Source organism: Apiospora kogelbergensis (assembly GCF_038363985.1).
Source record: "Apiospora kogelbergensis strain CBS 113332 chromosome Unknown utg000008l_segment0_segment0, whole genome shotgun sequence".
NCBI lineage: Eukaryota > Fungi > Ascomycota > Sordariomycetes > Amphisphaeriales > Apiosporaceae > Apiospora > Apiospora kogelbergensis.
Genome location: NW_027117425.1, coordinates 3101616 through 3120487, shown reverse-complemented (window position 1 = coordinate 3120487; position 18872 = coordinate 3101616). Strand labels below are relative to the sequence as shown.

Here is an 18872-nt window from a genome sequence, read left to right as displayed (position 1 = left end):
ATCATCCTATGAAGCTCTCGAAGGAACTCGGGATTGCCCCCGTCGGAAACTCCTCGTTAATTAGTGCCCACCCTCTCCCTTCGGTGTGCAGGTATCTATGCACGAGCACATGAGAACGCATCGCGAAGAGGGAACCGTTCATATAAGGCGAGGCGGGCCGCTCGAAGCCCGGAAAGAGGACATCCCAGATCTGGAACCATCGCTCCATGTTGGTGACTGTATTCGGTGCCGCGGCTTTGGCCCGCTTGCGAAGTTCGTCGAACTGGTCTTCTGTCACCCCGGGAAGCTCGAAAGGAGCCTGGACGCATCTTCTTTGGTTGATATGCGCCAGAAGCTGCGCGGTTTGGCGGGGAGTGAAAATGCTACCGCACGAGGGGCAGTGCGGTGGCTGGCTGTGGCGTCTCTCGATATGCAGCCTGACGTCTCCGATGCGTTTCAATCCGTGGCATGCTTCTGGAATATGCCCCCTTGCATCATGGCGTGGAGAAGGAATGGGCACGCCCAAGAAAGCACATCCTGTCGCGTAGCCGAGATAAGAGACCCATCGTGATTGGATTCATTAATTCTGCGTTGTGGTTCCTTGCCTTTGCCATTTCCCGGGCCGCCCCAGGAGGAACCAGTTGCATAGGTGGTGCCCCCAAAGGATGTCGGGTCTGTGCTGCTAGAGGCCCCAGCGGCGGCTGCGTAGAAGCCGTCCCCGCCTGTATCCTGGGCTGCCGCTGCCAGCAACCCCTGAGGGCGGATAGCGGCAGGATTGGTGAATGGTAAGTCGAGATTGGGAACGAGCGGCGGTGATGCTAAATGATATCCGCCGGAAAATATATCATCGTAAGGGTATGGCACAAGCGACGCAGATGGGACCGGGGGAGGTTGATGACCCTGGCGGTGGTCTTCAACAGGTGAGTGGATGGCCTGAAAGGCCGTTTCAGAGGGGCCTTCCGGTGGAAACGGCCCCCCGTAGTCCGCCGGGAGCTGCGGCCACCCCAATCCTGGCGGCGGCATTTCGAGTCGCAAGGTTACAACAGTAACCGAAGGATGAGTTCAAGTCGGCCAAACGCGAGAAACACCGCACAGGAGTGTACGCAAATCACAAAGTTAGGACGTGGGAAACCATTTGTATATGTGAACCAGGGATCGCAACGAAACGAAAGCAGCAGCGCAACGGGTCGAGGAAATCCAATGTGCGCCTTTCACGACTGCTGCGCCCGCGCGTCAGTCGTTGCGGCTGCCTTGAAATATAAGTCTGCCTTCCGTGGCCTGACCGAAATACATGGCCTGGTGTACATGATTGAGCCGCATCGTCGGCGCTCGCTGCTTTCGAAACACGTAGGTGTCGCTCCGCGGTCGCGTCAGCCGGGCATGTGGTTCTGCACAGCTGAGTATCGATCCTCCTCACAGGCGTGCACGCGCTAATCGAGGAGTCCACCCCGGGCGCGCGCTGCAGAAGCGATACGAATCCGCCGACCGACTTGGCACCGATATGGTGCAGTATATCAATAGACGTGTAGATTCCCTCATATTGCTTGCAACCCCGAACAGAATCTGCGCAGTTTAGCACGTAGTACTCAAGTGCGAAGGCGCCTTTGCAACGACTAAACCCATCACAACTGTGTTGACATATCCGCAACAGCGCATAAGGAAAAGAAGAAGGAATACATCTCGGCCACAGCAAATCTGTGCACGAGAGACGGAGTATTTATCCAGCAGTAAGTCCCGTAGAGAAGACTCGAGCATGTTCTCGTGAAGCAATCCAGACTTTATCTCAGCTACCTGTATATCAAACCTCAAACCTACCTCCCGATTTCGTCACTCGGCCATAATGACAAAAACCTACGACACGCAGAAAGATTCCGCTCGGAGGGAGCACAAGAGGTGAGTCTCGAGCAGCAAATCGTACTGTGCTGGATCTGTTTGGCTGACTGCTGACTGCACAAGTTCGCTACGAACTGACCGGTTGGACGCCTGGCAGCGGGACGCACATTCTCCCGTCAATCACAGCCTCCTACGAGGCAGCAAGAAAGCCTCGCACCAGAAAGTCGCAGAAGGCAGGGAATCCGCCTCGTCCACTAGAAGAACCTTCGACAAGCGATTCGGGGCGTAAAAAGCAAGTCAACAATTGCGATGACAAGAACATGCAGGGTGAAATGAGGGAAGGGGAGGGGGTGCATTCATTCCCTGAAAAGAAAGCTTGGCGGCTGTTGTAATACCAGCATCGCTCACAGGGCCATGCGATCTTTGCTGTTCTTATATATACTAGGGTCACTTATTGTATATACCGAGTTTGCTCTGCTATTTCAGGACATCGCTACTCCGTCTTCTCGGAATTGTACGCGTAAATGGCGGAGAATTCGGCTCCTCCTTTCGGGAATCCGTTGCGTCGTCTCAGCTGCAACTATGCGGCGCAATTTCCGGGCACGCGCAAAAGTTGTAGATGATCAAAGACGCAAATGCAAGCGTGACGCACCTTCTACACAGCTGTGTAAAGTCCACCTTGTTGATATGCAACCGCATACGTACGTACACAAGTGTGTAGGAGGTCTGCCTAGCTTCGGTGTGCAGATCAAACTCCACATGTGCGCAACTGCGTACATCTTTATCTACCTTGCGAGGCTTTCACGCAGGCGTGTAAGTCGGCCTTGTGTGGGGGATTCACACAGCTGTGTAGATGGCATGCGATGTAACCCTTGCTAGCGTCATGCAGTTGGGGGCCGATTCGTCGACGACTAGTCACAGCCCCCTACGATAGGGACATGGCTGACTCGATCAATAAACCCACCATCACCTGACTGCCAATGGCATATCAGGCTGAGGATTGCTCCATGGGCGGCTATTGTACATCTTGGATGACTTGCCAACTCACATGGGCTATGATACATCCCACTGGCTGTTCCTTCTTCAACTTTGAGCCCAACTCACTTACAGCAGAGCCAAGGACTAGGGCACCGAATCAAAATGGGAATGAAGCAACCCAGCTATCGTTTTGAAACCATTGCGGGCGTCTATCTGGACGATAGCATCATAACAGAATCATGGGAAATAGTGATGCGCGACGATATATCTAAGGGGGCAGTTTCCCAAGACCTTTCTCCTCCGGGGGCTTCTATTGTGTACGTCATAACTCTGGCACCTCTTGAGGTCGTTTTCCCATCGACTTTCTCCTGCACAATGTTATTGACATGCGCCTTGGCCGGACGGACGAGTAGTCCGGATTGCGAGACCAGCCAGAAAATAGCATCCCACGGCGGCAGCTCGACAATCGCGCGTGCGTTGTGTATGCAGGGGCAGACGCCGCAACATGACGAACGACCCCAGACCCACGTCCTCGAACAAACAGAGCTAGAGTGTAAGTGCCAGATATCTCGCATCGCACCTGTTGTGACTCTCGGCTTATCGGCAGTAGATATACCGTACGTTAACTCTCCGGTCCCATCCGTCGCCGACTTCCAAGGGGCCGCGCTTCAACTGCCCTTCGACATATCGGAATTCATAGATCCAGCAGCGATGTGCGAGCCATCTTCGCATCCAATCAACTACCCCATGACAGAGCCTTCACCCTTGGGCTACGCCTTTGGCGAAACTGAAAGCGACAGGATGCAATTCGGATTCGAAGTTTCCCCCTTCTTGGAGTACTCGTCATCGATTTCAGGTGATTGGTCACCGACTTCCAACTGCTCATCTGTCAGCGACGATTCCTTGTCCGCGTCCATGTACGGCACCGAAAGCTGCCCGGATGTGTCCAACAGGAAGCGCCCTCCTGGAGAATCCCCCGGTTACGACTCCGACTCCGAAACCGAGTCCGGCCAAAGCACCACCAAGAAACCAAAGCACTCCGGCACGGATGCCGAGCCGGACCCCACGTCCCTGGTCTTCGCCTGCCCCTTTTTCAAACGAGACGCCCACAAGCACCGCGCGTGCGCCAACTTCGTGCTCCGGCGGGTCCGCGACGTCAAGCAGCACCTGAACCGCAAGCACCACACGCCCAAGTTCTACTGCGCCCGCTGCTACGACATCTTCGGCAACGCCAAGGAGCGCGACGAGCACACGCGGGGCGTCAAGTGCGAGTACCGCGAGAACCCCCACTTCGAGGGCATCACCGAGCTGCAAAGGGAGCAGCTGATGAACACCAAGGAGCGGAAGTCGTCGCCGGAGGAGCAGTGGTTCACCATCTGGGACATCCTCTTCCCCAACGACCGCCGGCCGCGTAGTGTCAGCCGCCACAGCCCGCAGGAGGAGGCCGTGGCACGGCTGCGCGATGTCTGGAACACCCGGCATCCCGAGCTTCTGGCCGAAGTCGAGCAGGCTGATATGAAGCTGGTCATCGGCCACAACGACAGCACGATCCACTTCCTGATGGACAAGCTATTCGATCTTCTAGACGCCGAGTCGAGTTCCCCGCCCCAGTCGGGGCGCAAATCAAGTAAGCAACTGGCTTGGGGAACTAGTGCGCTCGACTTCAAGCACACATCCCAATCTGGCCCCCTGCCTCGCGAAGAATCCCTCGACGAGCTGGTCCTTTGACTCACAATCCACGCGCGTCAGTCGAAGTAATTTATTAAATAGTATTATAACATTTCGTTTCATGAACCTATGTCAAGGGTTTCGTATCGTTGGGTACCATGGGGAGTTACCGAGTTAACCGGGCACTTGATGTCGATTTATAGAATGATCTTACCGGTGTATTATGTACTTGTAGCTTAGTTCAATGCTGGCACGCTCTTTAGTTTAGTTGAAATTGATAGCTTTGAGGAAACACGCGCGATCATGAGAAGTCCGAGTGAAGTGACCATGGTAAAAAAGAGTATTTCATGGTAGTCCAATCTAGAGCAACCTGGGATGATGGGAAGGGCATCACCTGGGGCTATGTGAGAAAAGCTTCTGGTGAGGGGTTCCCAGTAGTTGGATGTGCGTTGCTTGTGGCCGAGTCTCGATGATCTAGAGATTCGGCCGATGTTAAGTTGTGGCTGATCAAAACTAATTATATTAAAAAGAAAATGATTCATAAAGCACCCACTTCGGCCAGCTGTATCCCAACGACAGCCCGCCAGTCACGACGGCAGCAAGTCCCCAATAAGCAACTTGCCCGACCCCGTCAGCGGCTGCCTCACCCACCTCAAGCCCTCCAGCCCGCGGGAGACATCCGCCACCTCCTCCGCCAGCCGCCAGCCGCCCGCGTCTCCGTCCTCCCGGACGAGGAACCGGAACAAGACGCGGGTGCCGCCGTCCTCGAAGACGAACTCGCGGCGCACGAGGCGATGCCACTGCTCGTCCGGCGAGCCCTCGACGGCGTTGTCGCGCTCGACGACGCGGCTCTTGAGCGCCGTGGCGTAGAGGGCGCGCGTGTCCCACAGGCCGTCCTGGCCCGGGTAGTCGCTCAGGATGGCGATGGCCTGGTCGCGGGCGAGGGGGTCGCGGCAGAAGAACGCGATGATCATGACGTAGTACGCCAGCTTGCACTGCAGCGACAGGCGGTGCGCCGCGCTGTCGGCGCCCGTCGCCGCCCGCATCCGCGCCGTGGCCACCTCGACCAGCGACAGGTACTCGCGGAAGCCCGGCGTCAGCTCCTGCATCGACTCGACCCGCAGGTGCCGCGTCGGGTCGAAGAAGAGCAGCACGCCCAGGTACTGCAGGCGCAGGTAGACGGCCCGGAGGTAGGTGGGCTTGTCGAAATCCGAGGCGAGGGTCTTGTTGAACAAGGGGACAAAGGCGCTGTCCAGCCTCTGCATATCATGTCGCAGCGCTTCGCAGTACGCGCGGACTTTGGGGTTGCCCAGTATCTCGGGGTAGTACCTGTCGACGAGCAGGGGGTCGTTGGACTGGAGGATGCCAGAGGACTGCACGATTTCCATCAGGATGGGCCCAATGGAATTGTGTCGATGTAGCGCCGTATTGAGACAGCGTTCGAAGTCGTCTAGATCGGTAAAGACGTCGGGGATTTGGTCACTGGCGCTTGTAGACGATAGAAACTGGCGACTCAGCAGGACCATGAAGGATTCCAGGGTCTGCTTCTTATCCCTCAGACCTCTTCCAAAGTTGGCGAGGGGTGAACAGTGGCCGACCCTCCCGTGCAAAACCGTGCGGGATTGCATGGCAATATCGGCGAAGACGTCGGCCAGCTCGAGGAAGAAGCGTGTGGGGTTCGGCGCCTGAGTTGCATTGTTGTTGTTGCTGTGGGCACCGCCGTCTTGGTCGGTGATCAGCGCGAGCACCAGCGCCAGCCCGTGGTTGACGTGGGCCAGCGCCGCCTTGCTGTTGCCGCGGAGGAGCTCGAAGAAGAGCAGCAGGAGGGCCAGGAAGGAGGTGTCGTGGAGGGAGTCCTGGCGGTGGTGCAGGCGCAAGGCGCGGCCGTAGTGGCCCAGGGCCTGCACGTAGTGCGCGCTCTCCTCGCCGGGGCGGGCGCGCAGCGACGGGGCGCCGGACTCGCGGTACCACGCGCCCAGCGCGCCGATGGCCATGGCGGCGTGGCGGTACCGCGGGTTCGTGCGCGCGAACTGCGGCGCCGTGACGCCCCAGAAGGCGCGGTTCGACGTGCCCGTGAGCCAGTCGCCGTGCATCATCCGGGCGAATTCGTGGTAGTAGCCGGCGCCGTTGGCATCGCAAAAGTCATCCAAGTCGGCATTCAGAAGCGTCTGCTTCTGCGGCGACGCGACACATGGCGTGGGCGATCTTGAAGGCTTGCACGGGGCGATGGCGGTGACTGGGTTGGCATTAGCGTAGCTGCACGATCGTTGGCTTTTGAAACAGTTGTGGCAGTTGGGTCGGGCCTCGTCGCATCTCATGTGACGTCTTTTACAGGTGATGCATCCCGTGCGCACCTTCGGAGTACTGGTCCGGCTGGCTTTGGGTTTATCCATAATTGAAGAGCTCTAGTTGGCAGTGGACAGATTCGCGGGATAGGCACCGAGGGGATCACCGCTAGGGGCGGAGGATTAGATAAGCACCCCGCATACTTTAAAGTCAACTACAAGATATGCATTACGTATATGTCATGATCTATATATATATGTGCCCCGATATGTCATTACTCCTTTCCCATCAAAGCAAGCCCCTCATTACGATCACTGCTTCACGCAAGCCACCGTCTTGGCCTCGCGAGACCACTCCGTCTCCGGGAGCGTGGCGCAGAGCAGCACAAAAGTGCCCGCGGCGCAGTCGGCCGGCACCGCCTCGCCATCGTAGACGTAGTTGACGAGCAGAAGATCCCTGTACGGTCCGATGGAGCGCGGGCAGACGACGTACGTGCCGTCACCGCCGCCCGGCCCCGTGAGGACGGGGACGTTGTCGGCGCCCTGGACGGGGTAGAGGCCGCGGGTGCCGTTGGTGCCGCTCCTGAGCGAGACGTGGTGCTCGCCCTCGCTTTCGCGCGCGTTGACCAGGGCGCTCATGGGGTAGACGCCGGGGACGTCGGTGCGCAGGGTGGTGCTGGTGGTGCCCGAAGGATTGGACGCCGAGTCGGCAAAGTAGAAGCGGCTGCCGCCCCCGCTGCTGGCGGGGTCGCGCGGCGCCACGACGCCCATGTAGTAGCCCTGGCTCAGCCGCTGGCCGGTGAACAGCGCGCCGTGCACGCGCCCGTAGAGCGCGTGTTGGGGGTCCGTCACGTGGACGGCGAGCTGGACGCCGGTGGACTGGCCGATGGCGGGGGCGCCGCCGCGGGACTCGAGGGGCATGGCCGCGGCCAGGCCGGAGAGGCCCAGGGACAGCAGGAGTGCGGACTGCATTGTTATGATGGGGAGCGGATGTGGGATTGGCGGTCTGGCTAGGATGTTGCTGGTGACCGGTTGTAGCTTGGGAGGGATGCTTGGTTTTCTTCGGGTGTGTTTTACTGAAATAGCCTTACTGTCTGCACCTTATATACCCAAAACGTTCATCGAGATCTCATACCACCACTTCTTTGCTAGATGGTGATACGAGCTTACCTAGCCATTGGCTTGGTCACTTTCTTCGTTCTCTCCGTCGCTTAATGTGATTTTGGCTAGCGAGCGAATGGTAGCAGGAGCATCGGGTAGGTCGGCTCTCTCTCGTGTTGGCAATGCTGACGCTGCAGCCCTTGGCCCGCGCCACACTTGGCAGACAATACGCCGTATATAGTTGCTTTTCTCACTGCCCAAACACGATAAACCTATATTTCTCAAGTCGCTATCGCGCGCTAGTAATGTATTGTAGTCTCTGATTCTATGCGTACCTGTGGAAATGGTAGAAGTCTCACATGTGTGGGTGGGCTGGTGTGAGCTCCAGCAGCTGCTAATTCACCGCCGCAGTGGTAACGTTACGGCATGTTGTTGCTTCCATTCTCCTGAGGGCGAAAGCGCCGCCTTTCATATTATGTTCAATCAGCCATTGCGCCCAGGCGAATCACACCGTGAAGGATATTTCAGGTATAGCGATCGTTTGCCCGCCGGCTCGTCCACCGCTAATTTCGAGCGACGCACAAGGACTGCGAGTCAAGCACCCAAGGCTGAAGAAAGATATAGCAAACCCTTCACTGAGAAACCACATTCGTCCCAGTACTCATCGAAATAGTATAGGCCTATACGCAGCACAATCTGGTGGTTTCACTACCTTCAAAAGCTGCTACAGTGTCCAGGGGTCAAAACTAAAAAAAAACGCAAAAGATAGTGATAGTAGAGTGTGTTAGAAATTGATTTATTCCTAGCTACTCCTGTTGAGTACCTCTATGGTTTCCTCTATAGCAGGTGGAGCAAACATCCACCGGCGCCTCTATTCCACGATAAGTGCTATAGAAAGCTATTTCGCTGCAGAAAAGGCAACGCTTTGCTACTGACGAAATGAAAGCAATAATTCCAGTGTGGAATATGCGCAGCTCTCGGGCGGCCACCATAGTGGCTATGACCAAAGGGGCAGTTGGCCGGGCTTCCCAGATCCTTCACCTCGCCGACGACGCAGAGCTTGCTAAGAAAGCTTTGCTCGTAAAAATGCAGCGCTTTTACTATCAGGATGTTCAAGCATAAAAAAGCATACCCAAATATGTTCCATAACAAGTGCCATAATCATGACCGGTAGCATGACTGCAAGCTCATAAGCCGCACACCAAGTGTCTAGAACCTACTCTCCAGCAAGTACGGTGAGGGAATATTCGTGTCGCCCCAATGCTCATTCCAGTAACGGGCAAACCCTTTGCTGGTGAATTCTCTACGCGCGGGGGCAGCCGAGGGCGCGGTGGCGAACTTTAATACTGTCTCGACGTGCTCCGGTTGAAGAGACCATCCGGATTCGTGCATGACCATGACCGTACCGTATCGGAGAGCATGGTCCAGGGGCTTGATATACGGGTGCGCGGGGACGTCTTTCGGCGGTTCGAACAGCCCCAGGAAACCGCGATTCGTCTCGAAGCCGTCGGGCGATTCTGGGAGGGTGTCGTTGGTGCTAGTGGCGTACTCCCAGACCCACGAAAGACCGAGAACTTGGGGAACGTATGCTTGGAAGCGCTCCGACCCGCCGGCAGAGGAGACGTAGACATGCTCGATCTCGTAGTTGGTATGGAGGCGGAAGCGGGCCATGTCTCGCTTGCAGTTGAGCTTGAGGGCCGGCCAGATTGCGGCGTCGCCGTGTCCGTGGCGCTCCTCATCTATAATGCAAGGGTTGTCGGGGTGGGTGAGGTACAAGTCGACAATCAGCCGCAGGTCTTTCATGGTGGCGTCTCCCCCACTCGACGCCGCCGGTAACATTTGGCCGGCCGATCTTATCGCTTTTAAAGGCCGCGTACACGACAGAACCGAATTCGGGCATGTGTTGGCCGGGTTTTTTGAACACACGCTGGACGGCGGTGTTGATGGGCTGCTCGGGATCGGAGTCCAAGGTGCCATCGCCTTTCTTCTTCAAGATGTTGTATCGTCTGAGGCCGCGGCCGAAACGCATGTGCTCGTTGGTGCAGATTCGATTGATGTCGACGCCGGAGTAGAGGTTCCCCGCAGCAGGGGGGGGCCAAGAAGTCTGAGCAACTCGTCTTTCAACAGTCCAACCAGCGTAGGGGTGAAACGAGCCCACTCCCAAACAGGCTGGGTTCCGTCGACGGGGAGGGCAATGACGCGGCGGTAGTCGGGGCCGGGGCGGCTGGAGAGGCGGAACTCGGGGCTCACGGACGACGTGCAAAGGATCTGGTGATACTTCCGGTCCTTGGACCGACAAGCCTCCGAGCAGTAGGAAGCGTAAGCGTCACAGTGGCCGCAACTCAAATTACATGGCCCCCCACACATGACGCATCCCTGGAGGACATCAGAATTGATCTTGGCGTAGGCGACATGTGGCCAGTGTCCAACGGCGGCAACTGGGCGGAAATACATGTTGTATGTAGCTGCTTGAGGCCGGGTGAAGCTATTTTGGAGAAGAGGAGAATGATAAGTAGAAAGCCAAGAGGGAATATCTGACCAACAATTACCAATCACTCAGGTAGATGAGATGCTTGGTGGTTTGTCAAAGCAGAGAGGGACGTCTTGCGTGAAGAAGAAAAGAATCACCATTGGGTCAAGTACAGTTAGTTGGCAGTCGCGGCCTGGCCACCTTTTGTCCACTGGTGCCTGCCTGTGGCGATGAGTTATGAGATATTCTTCCATCACTCTTTCTGTGCCGTCTTGTCCCCCCAGCCGTAGATGTTTCTGATATTACTACCCTGCTACTGCTACTGACTGCGTCCACCCGCAAACATAAAGTCCTGCTCCTGCCGCCACCACCCCCGATCGTACCGCCAAAGCCGCAGCCCCAACACCTCGGCCCTGACTTCCCCCAACCCGTCTCTCAGCTCGCGGAAGCACGCCTCCACCCTCGCGGGGTCCTCCTCCTTGTTCATGATGGTGTAATGCGCCTTCCAGTCCCTCCTCGCATCCTGCGCGCTCAACACCCCCGCCGTCGCTGCCCCCTCCTCCCCCAACGCCTCCCACCGCTCAATCAGCCCCCTTCGCATCTCGCCCACCCGCCCTTCGCACCCGCGCACGTGAACCGCCACCCCCCTTCCGTCCCATCCGGAACACGTCCTCCCCGCTCGCCCGCCCCTCCAGCCCCCCATCCCCGCCGCCGCCGCCAGGTCGTCCTTCAGCGTCCCCAGCAGCCGCCCCGGCAGCGCGTGGAACAGCGTCAGGTGCGCGTCGACCTTGAGCCGGTGCGCCGGGAACCAGCGCCGCCGCAGCGCCGACATAGCGCGCTCGTGGGCCGCGTCCGTGAGCAGCGTCACGACGTAGACGTCGTCGTCTTCTTCTTCTCCTTGGCCCCGCCTCTTTCGGCCGTGATGCTGCTGCCGCGGCGAGGGTGGTGGTGGTTTCTGGTAACCGCCGCCGCGGTCACGGGGAGCAGCGGACGGTTTGCTCTTCCCCTGTGTCGAGGGCGGCGCGTCGGGAGGGAGGGGCTGCTGCTGTTGTCCTTGTTGCTTCTGCGCCATGGAGGCGTACGTTGCCCGTGTGCCCTCCGTTGCCGAGGGCATGGTCGCCATCCTGTATGCCTTTGCCGTAATGAAGCCGAGGACCTTTCGCATCGTCGAGTCGCGAAGTCCGTGTAGGTGACAGAAATTTTGATGGCGTACGCTACTCAGCGACGGTGTTGACTGGTCACTGTCATTGCTTTACCGACTGCTAGCGCGATGACGTCAATGACTTATCTGCGGAAATCGCGAAAGAAGGCTAGTAGTCACCGTGCGAATCATGCTCGAAAAAGAAGACGATATGGAATCTCGTCGGCGTTGGTTGGATTACATCCAACGGGAACTCACTGCACAGTGTTGGGGCAAGAAAAGTGAAATCACGCAAGCACAGCAAAGTGGTCATATGGATCTCATTAGGTGGGTGGCCTTCAGGCACACAATACAACTAATTTACATCAAGCTGGCCCCTTATATAAAAGCCAGCAATCCCTTTCCTCCCCTGCCTGCCAGGCGACGGCGACAGACCTGACATATGTCCATAACAGCATGATCTCCTTCCTTCCTTACTTCCTAGGACGATGCAGCTCAAATGACAGCCGCGGTAGCTTCGGACTCCTCGTACGCCAGAACGATGCAAGAACCTCTCTTTTTGAAGTATGCCGAAATGCTGGAAAGCTCGTAGAAAAAAACACCAAACCCCCTTAAAAGGAGGGGGACTGCTGGTACAGAGTGCCGAGCAGTCGAGAACAAGAAAAAAAAGCAAAAAGTAGTATGTATACTTTACAGAGTACAGACATTGGCTCGTCTATTTGAGGTCGTTGGGATCGTGCCGGAACGTGCACTGGTCGCCCTTGGCGCACTTGCCCTGCGCCCAGAAGGAGCACGGCTTGGTGCCGATGAGGGCGCGGTTGATGCCCTTGTGGTCCTTGGCGGCGGCGCGGAAGCCGTTGTCCTTCTCCTTGCGCCCGCGCGCGCCCTTATCGCGCGCGTCGTAGTCGTAGTCCGAAGGCCCGGGGCCGTAGTCCAGGAAGCCGGCGTCGCCGCCCGGGGCGGGCCGGCTGACGGCTCGGTCTCGGTCCTTGTGGTTGTACTGCTGCGCCTTGGGCTGCGGTTGCGACTGCGATGGCTGGGCCGGGGCTTGAGACGTGTTCTGCGCGGCCTGCATGAGAGCCTGCCAATAGGCAGTGGCATCCGCACCTTGACCGCCAAATGCTTGCGCAGCCGGCGTCGGGGCCTGCTGAGCGGGCTGGTTCGACTGTCCTCCGAGGGTCGACAGAAGAGACATGAGCTGCGCGTTCGAGTCTTGCGAGGGGGCGGCCGGTGCCGGGGGTTGCGCGGCAGGTTGGGCTTGCCCACCTTGCAGGGCCTGCATGACTTGGGCGACGGAGCTGTAGTCGTAGCCGCCACCACCATAGGCCTGCTGCTGTTGCTGGGGCTGTGCTTGCACGGCGGCCGGGTTGAGACCATAGTGTGCATAGTACGCAGCCCAGGCCGCGGCTTGCGCATCTTGGGTGTTTTGCGCGGCGGCGGCAGGCTGTGCTGCTTGCTGAAGGGCGGCGGCGGCCTGGCGGGCTTGGTCCTCGGTCATCTTGCGGGCGCGCTCGACGGCATCCTGCCGGGCCTTGTTCGCCATGTCGGCCTGGCAGCCAGCTTGCCACTGCTGCACGTGGGCGGCATTGTTCTTCATGTGCTCGGGCGGCTCGGTAGCGGGGAAGGGCTTACCGGCCAAGTCGGCGGCTACGACCTCGAAGGCATCAATATCGGCCTGGATCTTGGCATCGCTGCAATCGGTGCGAGGCGAAGTTTGGGGTCGGCTGGGATCGAAGGGGGTTGGGGTCTTGCCATTTGGTGACGGCATCGGACTGCAACAGCTGCAGCACCTTGGCCTCGCGGTCGGCTTGCGACATGTTGGTGAAGGAAGCAGGACTGCCGGAATCATCCTTGGCGGACTGCTGTTGCGACATCCTGGAAGAAAGCGGCAAGTTGTTGATGGATGCAGTCTTGAGGCCTGCGACGACCTTGCCCAAATCCGTGGTTTGGGCTCCGCCGATGCGGTAAATGGTGGCTTGCAGTGCTTTTCTGGGCCCGTATTGATGAGTTTCGGTCCAGCGACGATGAACTTCCATAAGCTCGGGTCTGTCCGAGGGGAGTTGGGCGTAGCGAGTTTCTGTTGCTGTGCCCGAGGCTGCCTCGGATTTGCGGGGTGGGGACTTGGGCGTCTCGGGGATGTCAGAAGCAGACGTGTAAACCACCATAAGCTCGCGTCTTTCGTAATCTTCCATGTACTTTTGCTGGCCCGTCTCCACGCGTCGAAGGCCGCCGCGGTTGGCGAAGCTCTTGTCGCGCTTCTTGTCGTCGATGGCCGAGAAGTCGGTGGCAGAAGGCTCCGCCCAAGGTCGCAGGCTGCTCTCTCTTGTCTTCTGGTGCTCTTCGCTCTCGTCGACGTCCATCTCGTCCTCGTCGTCGCTGATGCCCCGCTTGAGCATTTGGCCTTCGGAGCGGTTGTCGTGGGCGTCTTGGATCATGTTGCTGGCTCGTCCTTCGTCCTCGGCGGCGTCGTGCTCGAACACGCGGATCTGTTCCAGCTCGCCGTCGGGCTTCCACTGCACGCGAAGTTTCCGCCGGGCTTCTTTGCGAAGCCTCTTCGCCTTTTCTTCGGGCGTTTCTGGGGCTCGGACTGGTTCCGCGCGTGTCTTCGGAGGCGATTTGGGCTTCGTTATCGATGCCAACAGACCACTAATCGTCGACTGGGTCGAAGACGCAGGCGCCTCCTGTTTCCTGGGCGCAGGTTTGGTCACGATTCGAGACTTTCCAGGAAGGATGGAACTTGCAGGCCTGGCCCGATTCAGTGAAGCAGCAGTGCTACTGGCCGACGACGGCTTCGTGGTAGACTGTGCGCCATTCGAACCATCGATGACCAGCTTCTTGGAAGCGCGGGAGTCGACGTCATCGTCGCGAGGTCGTTTGGAAAGGGGGCCATCGGTAGCCACCTTCTTCGTTGCTCGTGAATCCTCGTCATCATCGCGGGTTCTTTTGGCAGATGTTGCCGCGACCAAGGCCTTTGTCGAGTCACTGAGCACCCTTCTAGGGTCGGCCCCAGACGTGCTCGACAGTGGCCTCTTCACGCCAGAGAGCTTCGAGGCCGACTTGAGATCCTTCGCGAGAATGGACGGCGTTCGCTTAGGGGTGCCACTGCTTCCGTCTTGATAGTTCTGGAAGCGATCTCGGTGGCAGCGCTGCGCTTCTCGGTGGGCTTCTCGGCAGGCTTGGCGTCGCCCGCATCCTTGTCATCCCGGGCGGATGAGATGATGTGCTCAAAAGCAGCGACGCTTTCGCTGTCCAAGCTCTTTCGGTACTTGACGAGTACCTTTTTGGAACTTGAGCTTGTCCAAGAGAAAGGTCTTGTCGATGTTCGTGATCTTGGACATGAGCTGCAAGATGGTCTTGGGCAACGGGCCGGAATAGTCCTCCATCAGGTACGCGCTTCGGAGCATGTTGGAGAAAATGGAACACAATTGCTGGTTTCCACCCATGTTCCTCAACACCGGGTCGTAGGAAGACTCGACAGCGGTCCGGATGGCCATGAGCACCTGTGCCGACTTGGCCTCGAGCTCCTTCTTAAGCGGGATCTTCTTGGCTTTCTCGGTGGCCGTCTTGACGTCCGTCCGCAGCTGCTTGAGGGCATCCCAAAGCTCCTTGAGGTAGCGACCGTATTCGGCAATGGCGTTGGCTGTCCATCCGGCGGGGGCCTCGTCCGTTCTCCAGACGATCTTCTCCACGTCCCACTGGGTAGCTTGGATGGGATCCTTGGGGCGTGGCTCCGACAGGCGCTGCAAAGTTTTTTGTTAGCAATCCGGTTCTTTCGATAGACGGGCAGCCGTGTCTTGCTTACCTTGCGGATTTCCTTGTCCAGCAATGACTCTTCGTCCTCACTCGAGTAGTCCGAAGAATCCGATTCGGGCGATTCGGGCCCAGGATTTGCCCGCCTTTGTTGGCTTGGCCTTTCCGCCTGCTCGCGATCGTTTCGTGGGAAGTTGCCGAGGATAGGTAGAAGCTGGCAAAGAAGATACAGTGAGTATGTGAGAGAGTCTAGACGGGGGCAAAGCAATGGACATACCTTTTTTGCCTGTCAGCTGAAGCATCTCCTGGTCAAGCTGGGCAAGCGTGGAGCGCATAGCCTGCAATTCGGCCGGGCTAAGGCTAGGGTTCGGGAGGGCAAGTTCGAACGCCTGGTAATCACGGAGAATCTCGCCGGGCAGTCTGTTCGGATGCCCGGGCACCAAGTTCGACTGCCGGTCGTTGAATTGAGCAATAAAAGGCCCGCCACGATTCTTATGCGTGGGTTCCATTTGAACGGGGCTGCTGGAAAAGAACAGGGTGGAAGTTGCTGGAACTGGGTTCCAAGTAACATTCGCGAGAGTCAGTATCGTGGTGGTAGAAGCCACCGGTACCACACCGTTCGCCTGGGTGGTAGGTTGTGCGGGTTTTGTGGGTTGAGCTGGCTGCTGCATCGTCACTTGTGCTGGCATGTTAGGATTGCCAGATCGACGAGGTTGGGGTGCTTGTGTGGCAGCTGCGGGATTGCTCGGCGATCCATGGGCTTCTGGAGCTATCATATGCTTCTGGGTGGGCGTGAGGGTTCGCTGCACCTGGGCCATTGGTTGTTGCTGCTGTTGCTGCAAGGCTGGCTGAACCGAGAAGACAGCTTGGCCGGGCCGTTGTGGTTGAAGATGGGCAGGAGTGTTGGCAGGCGACTGGGGAGCTGGCACCGAATACTGCATCTGGGGTTGGAGCTGGTTTTGATACATGACTTGGTTCTGGCCGTTGGCTGCGAAAGCCGGGTACTGGCGACCACCCACCATGCCCTGAGCTGCTTGAAACTGGTAGGGAGAGTTCCTGGCATCGGCTTGCTGAGGGTTGAACGGCCTGTCCCTTCGCGCAACTGGGCCGGATTATAAGCTGCTTCATACATGGGTTGATCCGCACTGGCAGCGGGTGTTCCCTGGGCTGTGGGTCTGACCCCTGAAGGTGTCGTGGAGTGAGGACGCGATGATGTTTGGGGATAGCCTGGGTGGGATCCGTAATGCTGCATGTTCTGCTGCGCGAAAGCTGGCTGAGGGGATGCATTCGATGTAGGTCGCCATGCCGAATTGCTGGGAAAGTTGCCCGGACCGGGAGAGGCAGTAGGTTGTTGTTGTTGTTGTTGTTGCTGCTGCTGCTGTTGCTGCTGCTGCTGTTGTTGTTGTTGCTGTTGTTGGCTTTGCATGGCTGGCATCCACATCTGATGAGATTCCGACGTTCGGTAATCAAACTGGCGGCCCTGGCCATGGCTGGCACCATCATCTGCGGCAGGCGGAGCATAATAGGACTGTCCCGAATAGGGCTGCTGTGATGAGGGGCTGGTGGTGTCCTGGCTGGCGAAAGTTCCAGATCCATACTCATCAAGGCCGCCGGCGTGTTCCGTCGACGACTCCATGGCAGGGTTGCCCGTCCAGTTCATGTACATGCCGCCGTGGTCGACTTGCGAGTGAGGTGCATCGAAGCCCTGGTGCGCACCATGGCTGTGAGCGCCATGGCCGTCAAAGGAGGATGGGGGCTGGTATGTGTTGGAATAGAGGCCGTGTGGGTGATATTCATCCTGGCTGAACTGGCCAGAAGGCCAGACGGGATTGCCTTGAGCCATCCCACCAGCTGCAGCGCAAGGCGAAGTGATGCTTTGTGTTGGGCTTTGACCAAGGGGCCGGAGGCACGTGATCTGGCTGATCAGATAATCAATTAGTACAAGTTGGGGTCACAGGCGTAAGTCTAGCAATGCGAGCGGCAGGCACCAGGGCAAAGAGTGGGGTTGGATATCAACACACTTCGGCGTACTTACTTATCCCGTCGCCGAATTCCAGCAATCAAAGGGAATGGAAATAGAAATGGCCGAAGTGGATTTCTCGAGAATCACTGCGCCCCAACGTTCCCAATCCCAAGTAGATGGCGCCGACGTTGGTGTTGATACGACCAGAGAGAAAGGGGCGTGGCTCTAAAGAACAGCTGCACAAAAACACACGAGCGGAGCCGGCTGCTTAAGCGGACCAGGGGGTAAAACGGCCCAAGCCGGATGCGGACTAGTCTGCAGATCTAAAGTCAAAAAGGAATCAATCAGCTGCAAAGAAACGTCGAAAGAGAAAAACCAGGAACGATGAGGTTGGTGAAGTGTGGAACGGTGCAATGTCAGAATGAAGCCGAGCGAAGCTGCTCTGCCTGCACGGCACGCCATGCGTCAGCCCAAGAGCTCCCGGATTAGGAAGAGAGAGCTGCAACGCGCTGCCAGACTGGTCTGGCGGGAGTAGACCCAATGGGGCAATTGAATGCTTCCACCGCTACTCAATTGAATGAGGATTCTGCCAGCGGCTCAATTATCCTTGAAGAGACCATTCATCCAAGACCACGGAGGCGGTGGTGGTGGTGGATGAAGTTGAGTTGACTTGGACCAGAAGACAGATGGTGGGCGGGAGACGGTGGACGGAAGGACGGAGTACGTAGCGACCGCCCCGACAGGCCCGGCAAGACGAGCAAGACCTGCACCCCAATCCGCATCAATCAATCAACCCTTCAGAAGCCTTCAATTGGCATGGGCAAGATTGGGATTCTCAAGCCGGCAAACAACCGCCGCTCCCGATGCATGGATATTACCAGTTCTAGGAACTGCAATGCATATTTGGGGGAGTGTGGGTGTTGAGAGTGTGGAAGTCTCCGGAGCGAGTAGTGGTGCTGCTGCTGCTGAGCTGGGTAACAGAGGGAGTAGTAGAAGATAAGAGGTGAGGCAAATTGAGCGATTAAGGGGGGGTGTGCGTGCAGGTGCCACGAAAACTTGGCTGGAAGACCGAACAACAAAACCCTGTGCCTCCGAGTACACGACGATCCCGCGGGATACTGGGTTATTTCTCTTTCTCTTCACTCTCCCGTTCCTTTATGGAAGGGAATTTCAGAAGTTACGTGTATGGGTGGGTGGGCTGAGCTGAGCTGAGCTGAGCGTTGAGTGTCCAGTCCTGGAAGTCTTCTGTCTGCTGTTTCTGTCCGATCCACTGTACTGTTCCGACACTGTCCACTGTTGGGCGCGCAGGCGCTAAACCGCAGGGCTCTGAGCATCAATTGAACGAGTCTGCCGCAGTGCTGCTCTGCTCTGCTCTGGCCTGGCCTGGTGGCGGTAGTCATGTTATGCAGCATCTCCCAGCGCGCCCTTTTCCAAGATGCCCCGATGGTTGCTTCGCAATTCATTCTGCAAAGTTCGCAACTAGGATACTTGATGCCAGGACTTGGAGAACAGACACCCGCGCCAAGTAGCGCATTTCAAATGCAGTAGACTTCTTTAGAGGGGAATTGCAGTGCAGTGTGTAGATGCGCGAACAAAAAGGTAAAGGCAAACGCAGGTAGCGAAATGGGCAGGAGGGGAAGAGGGGAGTGGTTCATTATCATACCCTTGTGGCCCGAGACGTAACAACGCGCGAGCAAGTGCGGC

At 57.6% G+C, this 18872-nt stretch overlaps 8 protein-coding genes across 8 annotated transcripts; 1 reads left to right on the top strand and 7 right to left on the bottom strand.

Moving 5' to 3' along the window:
* Position 1: 1 nt before the first annotated feature.
* On the bottom strand, positions 2-208 carry PG998_012973 (uncharacterized protein; the record flags this gene model as incomplete). Its single annotated transcript, XM_066879789.1, has 1 exon — positions 2-208. The coding sequence occupies one exon, from the start codon at positions 206-208 to the stop codon at positions 2-4; it is 207 nt and encodes a 68-aa protein (XP_066726173.1).
* Positions 209-435: 227 nt separating this feature from the next.
* PG998_012972 (uncharacterized protein) lies at positions 436-1002 on the bottom strand (the record flags this gene model as incomplete). Its single annotated transcript, XM_066879788.1, has 1 exon — positions 436-1002. One exon carries the CDS (start codon positions 1000-1002, stop codon positions 436-438), a length of 567 nt encoding a protein of 188 aa, XP_066726172.1.
* A 2499-nt stretch (positions 1003-3501) lies between these two features.
* On the top strand, positions 3502-4518 carry PG998_012971 (uncharacterized protein; the record flags this gene model as incomplete). Its single annotated transcript, XM_066879787.1, has 1 exon — positions 3502-4518. The coding sequence occupies one exon, from the start codon at positions 3502-3504 to the stop codon at positions 4516-4518; it is 1017 nt and encodes a 338-aa protein (XP_066726171.1).
* Positions 4519-5045: 527 nt separating this feature from the next.
* Positions 5046-6851, bottom strand: PG998_012970 (uncharacterized protein; the record flags this gene model as incomplete). Its single annotated transcript, XM_066879786.1, has 1 exon — positions 5046-6851. One exon carries the CDS (start codon positions 6849-6851, stop codon positions 5046-5048), a length of 1806 nt encoding a protein of 601 aa, XP_066726170.1.
* A 204-nt stretch (positions 6852-7055) lies between these two features.
* PG998_012969 (uncharacterized protein) lies at positions 7056-7715 on the bottom strand (the record flags this gene model as incomplete). The annotated part of the gene is made up of 1 exon (XM_066879785.1): positions 7056-7715. One exon carries the CDS (start codon positions 7713-7715, stop codon positions 7056-7058), a length of 660 nt encoding a protein of 219 aa, XP_066726169.1.
* A 1338-nt stretch (positions 7716-9053) lies between these two features.
* Positions 9054-10298, bottom strand: PG998_012968 (uncharacterized protein; the record flags this gene model as incomplete). The annotated part of the gene is made up of 3 exons (XM_066879784.1): positions 9054-9663; positions 9722-9948; positions 9978-10298. 3 exons carry the CDS (start codon positions 10296-10298, stop codon positions 9054-9056), a joined length of 1158 nt encoding a protein of 385 aa, XP_066726168.1.
* Positions 10299-10633: 335 nt separating this feature from the next.
* On the bottom strand, positions 10634-11428 carry PG998_012967 (uncharacterized protein; the record flags this gene model as incomplete). Its single annotated transcript, XM_066879783.1, has 1 exon — positions 10634-11428. The coding sequence occupies one exon, from the start codon at positions 11426-11428 to the stop codon at positions 10634-10636; it is 795 nt and encodes a 264-aa protein (XP_066726167.1).
* Positions 11429-12170: 742 nt separating this feature from the next.
* PG998_012966 (uncharacterized protein) lies at positions 12171-17048 on the bottom strand (the record flags this gene model as incomplete). Its single annotated transcript, XM_066879782.1, has 6 exons — positions 12171-13179; positions 13229-14648; positions 14733-15195; positions 15258-15374; positions 15436-16291; positions 16336-17048. The coding sequence occupies 6 exons, from the start codon at positions 17046-17048 to the stop codon at positions 12171-12173; spliced, it is 4578 nt and encodes a 1525-aa protein (XP_066726166.1).
* Between the last annotated feature and the right edge of the window lie 1824 nt (positions 17049-18872).